This window comes from Musa acuminata, chromosome BXJ1-8 (assembly GCF_036884655.1).
Source record: "Musa acuminata AAA Group cultivar baxijiao chromosome BXJ1-8, Cavendish_Baxijiao_AAA, whole genome shotgun sequence".
Lineage (NCBI taxonomy): Eukaryota > Viridiplantae > Streptophyta > Magnoliopsida > Zingiberales > Musaceae > Musa > Musa acuminata.
The window spans coordinates 13,279,096-13,287,331 of record NC_088334.1 but is presented as its reverse complement, the minus strand read 5'-3'; the positions used below and the strand labels follow the sequence as shown (position 1 = coordinate 13,287,331).

The following is an 8,236-nucleotide window of genomic DNA, read 5'->3' as shown; positions in this document are numbered from 1 at the left end:
TCAATCGAACCACATGTTCAATTTCTATCTTTGATGTAATCCAACAAATTATCAATTTTCTCTTGTGATAAGAAAACTCTTCCAAATCATGAACAACTATTATGTCATATCAATATGCATGTTCCTTCATGATACGGAGATTATATGATTTGTAGGACAAATATGTTAGATTGGATTTGGAGGAGAGGAGAAAGGAGTTATTTTTTTCATTTAATTTTTTGACCGGAAGATAAAGTTTAAGAATTTTTATAATATAGTGGATAATGATCCACGGGCAACTCCATCATTCTCGCATTATAAATTTGTAAAAGTAAAATATGCCAAGGAGCATGACATATCATAATAAAATCATAAGGAGGAATATCTTTTTCCTTGATCTTTAAATCTATATTTGGAATCACACATTCTGTTTTCTCCTTTGTAACCCTATAAATTATTATTTTTCTCCTTTGATTAAAAAAATTTTCTAAACATAAATAACTTTTGTGTCATAATAATATTTATGAACCCTCATGATACCAAATGATGGAGATGATATGATTTGTAGGATAAATTTGTTAGATTAGATTTCAATGAAGAGAGGAGGAAGGTGGTGTTCTTTTCATTCCATTCTTCTATTTCTTTTGACTAGAAGATAAAGTTTCATCATCTGACAATATAGTGGATAATGATCCACGATAACAACTTTTTCCTTAATATTCAAATTGATGTTTAAATCCACGGGTGTCCCTATCATTCTCATATCATAAATTTATAAAAATTGAATATGCAGAAGAGTATGCCATGCCATAGTAAAGATCACACAGAGAAATAACTTTTTTCTTGATCTTCAAATCGATATTTAGAACCTTATGTTCAATTTTTATCTTCTATGTAATCAAGTAAATTATCAATTTTCTCTTCTAATAAAAAAACTCTACAAGAATCATGAACAAATTTTGTGTCGTGACCATGGTTTGATTTACCAATCTATACCGGTATACCAATTGATTGTTGATACGGTACATATTAATATATCGATATATAGTACGATAGGATATACTGACAGATTAGTATAGATTAGTATGCATTGGACATATCGATTCTTTATCGGATTGGTATGTATCGAGTGATATACTATAGTATGGTGAACCTTAATCATGACAATATGCATGATCTTTCATGATATTAGATGATGAAAATTATATGATTGATAGGACCAATATGTTGGATTGAATTTCAAAGAGGAGGGGAGAAAGGAGATGTTCTTTTCATTCAATATTTCTAGTTCTTTTGACTAGAAAATAAAGTGTTAGGATCTTCTAATATAGTGAATAATGATCGACAGGCAGCTCTATCACTCTCACATGGTAAATTTATAAGAGTTACTAGTCAGAGTAAAGATCACAAGGGATTCCTTTTTTACTTGGCCTTAAAATCAATATTTGGAATCACATGTTCATTTTGTATCTTCTATGTAATTCAATAAATTAGTATTTTTCTTCTATGATAGGACTAGAAGATGAAGTATTAGGATCTTATAATATAGTGAATAATGATCGATGGGTAGCCCTATCAATCTCACATGGTAAATTTATAAGAGTTGAATATGCCAAGGAAAGATCACAAGGAATTCCTTTTTTTCTTGCCTTAAAGATCATAAGTAAAGTGCTATTTTTCTTCTCTGATAAGAAAACTCTTCTAGAATCATGAACAATTTTAATGTCATGACTATATGCATGATCCTTCATGATACTAAACGATAGAGATTATATGGTTTGTAGGACAAATATATTGGATTGGATTTCAAATAGGAGAAGAGGAATGAGGTTTTTTTTTTATTTAATTCTTCTAGTTCTTTTAACTATAAAATAATGTCTCAAGATCTAACGATATAGTGGCTAGTGATCTAAGAGCAGCCGTATCATTCTCGCATGATAAATTTATAAAAATTGATTATGCCATCACATAACATAACAAAGATCACAAGGAGGAATATCCTTTTTTTTTAATCTTCAAATCGATATTTAGAACCACATGTACAATTTTTATCTTTGTAATCCAGTAAACTATCAATTTTTTTCTCTGATAAGAAACCTCTTCTAGAACTATAAACAACATTGATATCAGACAATATGCATGATCCTTCATGATACCAGATAATGGAGATCATGAGATTTTATAGAACCAATATGTTGGGCTGGATTTCAAAGAGGAGAGAAAGAAGACCGTGCTTCTTTTCATTCAATTATTCTAGTCCTTTTGAATAGAAGATAAAATCTCAAATTTCCATCACAAAGATCGATTGTGGAATGGCTATGTTTTATTGATCAAAGTCCGCCATCGGCAGCGGATTTCTTGTCGTCTTTGCTTTTCTTTATCTTCTTCTTTATATGGTTGAGAAGTGATATCGTCTGACCTTACGGCCAAGGAACCATCCGATTGTGTGGATCTCAAGGTCCTCGAGAGATGATGAGCTGTAGTAGTATTGTTAGACGACTTTTGTCATTCGGCGTGCGTACATACATAACGGTGCCAAATTTATGGACTGCCGAATTTATATTTCTTCCGTGTGTTGTTAAGGAGGAACGGAGTTCGATTTGATAGCTTTGGAGTTTTTGTTTATGTCTATGTACTTCCATTTCCATCCCGATAACCAAAACTTAGGAGCAAATCTAAACGCGATCCTTGATTTATTGATGATCAAGTCTTTCTACAACTACAGCCACGCAGACACCAATCAATTACTACAGTCACACAACAATCGAAGGCCCACTGACGGTACAAATAACCAACAAAGCCACAGAACTACCATCAGTGGCAGAGCAGAGTGAAGCAAACAACTTTTACAGCCACCTCATTTCTCCAACAGCAGACGCTAAAATCCCTGCAGAACCAGAAGGAGATAAGGATAAAAAAGCTTTAAACTTTGGGATCAGGAAAAGAAGAAGCAGAAGAAGAAGAAGAAGGAATTCGCGTTGGCTTACCTGAAGTAGGAGAAACGAGTTCACTTGGTGATGGCATACACAGCATAAATGATGCCCGGGAGGTACCCGAACAACGTCAACAGCAGGCAGATCCAGAACTCCACCTGCCCCCATCAATAATCGCAGCAACAAATAAATTAATGAAGATTTACAAATCTCTACTGCTTAAAAGATTTACTTGTGTATGCTTCATTCAAGAACAAATTGTTCTTGGGAAGATGACGAGAGGAAAGCTCATGCATGCATGCATGCATGCATGCATGCATGCATGTTGAGCTAATGAAACCTTGCGTTACATATACCTGGCATCCGAACTTGAGGAAGACACCCAGTGGAGGGAGGATGATGGCCAGGAGGATATCGATGCAGTTGGCCGTGCCCTCGTCCGCCATCTATCACGTATGTCGACCGTCCTCGGACGTTCTGGTGAAGCAACAAGAGAGAGATGCTAGAGGTGTGTGTGGAAGCCCAAGGAAAGAGGGAAACGGGTACAAAGGATGGATCAGTAGTGGATGTGGCAGAGTCTGGCTTTATAGACGGCATGTGAGGTGCAGTGGTGGCAGTGGATTCCACCGATTGATCTCTCTCCTTTTTCCTCATCTTTATTTGCTTCGCTGTCTCGTTCGTCTTTTCTCATCGTTATATCGTCGTCAGACTAAAGCCGACAGAGTGCATATCAGTGACAGCTTAATCCCACGCAGGACTGCCGGCTTTCCCACGTGCCATGCCGAAGCTTGCGATGCTGCAGATCCTCCTCCCACATGACATCCAAATTACATGGAATCACATGATCTCTTCCCATCAGTCAACTGCTCATAGTATTATATCATGCTTGCTTTGGTCTGCAGGGATATTCTGTAGTCATGCTCGTAGAAGAGCAGTGCCATCGTCGCCAAAGCTTCCTTGGAACAATTGGAAGCGTCAAAGAGGACATGCATGCTGTGGCCTCAAGTTGAATTCACTGCAGCGAGTGAAAACGCTGCTCAATCACAAAGAGAAAGAGAACGGAAGAATTCGATTACATATGTGATGAAAAGCATTAACGATCGTTGTGATTAAACTGGAACGGGACTCACCTTTTCCGTGTCCAATTAATTGATAGAAAGAGCTGACACTTCCAAAGGACATAATGGCCCAGGGAATCATGATCTGGTGGCTGCATTGCTGTACAAGTAGTTCTTTGCGGTAATAAAGCAAACACGTTGAGGGCGGCACCGTCCCCCACGTCCATCCCGGCTCGTCACGTTTGGAGCTCATGCCGAACCTTGACATTGTTAATAATGGCCGCAGCGTCAACATCACCACATGAGAAGAAGGCTTCGCGTCTACGCCCGGGAAAGCACATGGGAATTGGTCGGGTTGCTCGAGTTGCTCGCATCAAATACTCTTCAATTGCGCCTGGGCCAAACCCTAGGCAGCAATGATTAATGGGCTTACAAACCCTCGGCTGCATTGTTTAATCATTGTGAAAATAGACTTATTTGAGACAGAAAAAACTCACAGGTCGCCTCGTTCTCCATTACTTGAATTTAGACTGGTCCTTTGTAACTCTCTAACCTTTTCTCTCAAAATTTCTTGCCAGAACATTACAAACATCATTGACTCTGATACTACAATGAAATCCTAGAAAATATGAGCAATCATGATGAGTATGTACCAAAATTTTAAACATCTGCAAAGTTACTGGAAGTTATAAACAACCAACTACTAGTGCCCTACCATTGGTTTTCTACCACTCGAATATTTTTAGATGTCTCTTGGGTTTCTACTGTCAAGACTACATATTTCCATTGTTGTCTTTAGGGTTTTTTATAGGTCTATAAATAAAGGTAATTAACAATTCAGTGATTGTATCTACAGCATGCAGGAAATCCAATACCAGTGCTAAATTGGACAATATATTGAAAAGAAAGAAACCAGTCTGGGAATAAATTAAATTTGCATCAAAAAAATTTTATACACTGTTGCAAAAATTATAGGAAGAGGTATCTCAATTACAAACATCATCTAACCATAGAATGACAGTGAAAATATTTTTGTAGCCTCGTTTGACAAGTATTGTAATCAATCAAAGACGTCCTAACAATTAGGAACTCCAATCCAACCCAAGAATTAAAGGGTGATCGAGATGTGAGGTCTCTGCCGGCTACTCTGTGGTTACATCCAACATAAACTGGAGACTAATTTTTTGTCAAAGGCATGTTTATTATACAGCTATCGGAATCAAATGAAACATGTCTGAGGCTTCCAAAATAACTCCCAATTCTGATCCTGAAACATCAGAAACACTATTCAAATCATCCACACTGCTTTTGAAACTGTTTCTCCATGTCCCTTGACATCCTATTGAATATCAGCAAGCCATTTGACTTGAGAAGGATCGACCTATATGCTCAATATGCTCAAACACTTGATTCCTTGCCTTGGCCGATGAACCATGTTCCAAGATCCATCTTTTCATGTCTATACTAGCAAATGGGTTGCTGGTTTCACAGTGGTTCACAACTAGATAGTTTAATAATATACATGTTGCAATGTTGATTCCGACTTATATGCAGTAAAAAGAAACCAAGACAGAAATTTGCATCGAATACCTGAGTTAGTAGGGAGAAAACAGTGGTTACCTGTCAAAATCTTCCTTCTAATTGATATGTTCGTGAATGTTATCATCCTCTGCTAGGGAGATCAGGTCAGGAATATATCCTTCTTCGCTCATCTCTTGAGACAGAATCCTCAAAATGTCTTGTAGCATACCATGTTCTATGTAAGCCATATCTTTAGCGAGAAATGAATGAATGCATTGTCCAACTTGAACCCAGCTATTCCCAGGTTTCTTCATCAATCCCTTATCTTTTATCATTGCTCTCACCTTCTTCACATCTGCCCATCTTCCAACAGCTGCATAAATATTGGATAGAAGAACATAGTAACCTGGATCTTCAGGTTTCTTTTCAAAGATTCGCGAGCTGATAAACTCAGCAAGGTCTATTCTCTTATAAGTTCTACAAGCACTCAACAGACTCCCCAGTACATCAATATCTGGGTCAACCGGCATGCTTTTGATGAATTCCCATGCGTCATCCAGGTACCCAGATCTGGCATAAAGGTCCACCATGCATGAGTAGTGCTCCATATCTGGAAGAATGCCATAGTCCTCTGTCATGGAATTATAATAGGAGAAACCCCTGTCAATGAAGCCAGCATGGCTACAAGCTGATAGCAGTGCTATAAATGTCACTCTGTCTGGGTTGATTCTTTCTTTCTTCATATGATCAAAGAACATTACTGCCTGATTCCCATGACCATGCATCCCAAGAGCAGCAATTATAGTGTTATAAGTAACAATGTCCCTGTTTATCATCTGTGTGTAAACCTTCTTCCCATGTTCGAGACAGCCACACTTGCAATACATGTCTATCAATGAATTATTCACAGAGACCACAGAAGATAGTCCACCTCTAGTCACATAGCCATGTAGTTCTTTGCCATGGTTGAGCATCACAAAGCGATTGCAGAGTGGAAGGACAGTAACAACTGTTACATAATTGGGCCTTAGTCCAGATCTATGGATTCTTCGCAATGTCTGGAAGGCAGAATGTACGTCACCATCGAGGACATATCCTGAAATCATAGAGTTCCATATGGTGATATCTGAATCTGACAGGTTTTCAAAGATATACTGTGCTTCTCTCAACAATCCACTTTTGCAATAGAAATCAACTAATGCCGTTGCAATGTAGATATCAAACTCAAACCCACATCTTACAACATAACCGTGAACCTCTCTTCCTTTTTTGAAGGTCTTCAGTTCAGATATGCTAGGAAGAACACTAGCTACAGTCACTGAGCTCGGTTTTATTCTTGATCTCAGCATCTCGGTAAACAACTCCAAGCACTCGGCATATTCACAATTCTGTGAGTACCCTGCAATTAAGCTACTCCATGAGATAACATCTTTGAGGGCCAAAAGCTGAAATAGTCGACAAGCTGTTTTCGTCTGTCCACATTTTGCATACATGTCAATCAGAGCGTTGGAAACACAGAGATCATCACTGAATCCACTCTTTATAGAGCACCCCTGCAGTCCCATTCCTATCTGCATAGCTCCTAGTCTACTGCATGCCGGAATAACAGTCGCTACCACGACAGAATCGAGACTAAAATCTTCCCTCCTCATCCTCCTGAACAGATTCAACGCCTCCAACCAGTCACCGTTTTGCATGGTTCCACAAATCATTGCACCCCACGAAACCAAATCTCTCATCGGCATATCCTCGAACACCCTTCGGGCCTCGCTTAAGCTGCCGCACTTAGCAAACATGTCAATGAGAGCGCATTGCACGTAGCTGTTGGTTCTTGCGTCGAGTTTGATCGACTCTCCAATCTGTCTCCCCTGCTCGAGATCCGACAGTTCCGCGCAAGCCTTTAGAACAAACGGGTACGTGAAATGGTCGGCATCCAAGCCATGGCTGATCATGTCATGATAGGCTGCTAATGCTTCATCGAAGCGACCAGAGGTGACCGAACCTTTGATGATGGAGTTCCAGGCGAAAGAATTCCTTCTGGGCAGGTGGTGGAAAACAGTCAGGGCCTCCTGATGGCGACCAAAGCTGACATACGAGTGCACAAGCTGTGCACCCAGCACCGGACTGTGGCTTAGGTAACCATGGAGGACCATGAGGGCGTGGAGCTTGATGGCCTCGTCTAGGCTGCGAGACGACCGCAGGTGAAGGAAAAGGGTGCGGTGGGAGAAGTGGTAGTAATAGCATCGTTGAGATTGGTTGGGAGGGGAGACAACGAGGGTTCTGAAATGGAACAGTGGGGTGTGTCTGGCGATGGATTTGATAGAGAATTTGGGAAAAGAAGCCATATCGGTTTCAGCTCAATCACCAAATAATATAAACGTGTATAAAAAGGCAAGTACAAAGATGCTCGATAAAATCTTGTTTTGATGAGAATCTCTTGTATCATACACGATTCAGACAACGAGATCTTACTTCACAATCCAAAAAAAAGATAGGACCATTCGAATTTGAAAATAGATCCTATCTAATTATAATTATATAATTATTGATATGATTAAATTTTGATTATATTTATTAGTCAATAGAAAGAAAATTTAATTATGAAAATTTTTTTTATGAGATATTTTGATGGGAGGGAGTCTACTAATTATCTTATACCCTCTCGCTTATAAATAGATAGGATATGCATATGTATGAATACGTTACATTATTGAGAGATTATATATTTTCTCTCATATCTCCTTT

General features: G+C 38.7%; 1 protein-coding gene across 2 annotated transcripts; it reads right to left on the bottom strand.

Moving 5' to 3' along the window:
• Window positions 1-2,966: 2,966 nt before the first annotated feature.
• Window positions 2,967-7,855, bottom strand: LOC103994614 (pentatricopeptide repeat-containing protein At3g16610-like). Of its 2 annotated transcripts, none has more exons than XM_018830010.2 (5): window positions 5,591-7,855; window positions 4,468-4,589; window positions 4,043-4,376; window positions 3,269-3,945; window positions 2,967-3,070 (listed from the first exon to the last, which is right to left on the bottom strand). In XM_018830010.2, the coding sequence occupies exon 1, from the start codon at window positions 7,834-7,836 to the stop codon at window positions 5,608-5,610; it is 2,229 nt and encodes a 742-aa protein (XP_018685555.2). In that variant the 5' UTR covers window positions 7,837-7,855; the 3' UTR covers window positions 2,967-3,070; window positions 3,269-3,945; window positions 4,043-4,376; window positions 4,468-4,589; window positions 5,591-5,607. The 2 variants fall into 2 exon arrangements, with proteins under 2 accessions (XP_018685555.2, XP_064935243.1); XM_065079171.1 differs by having other exon boundaries at window positions 3,269-3,927.
• Window positions 7,856-8,236: the final 381 nt, after the last annotated feature.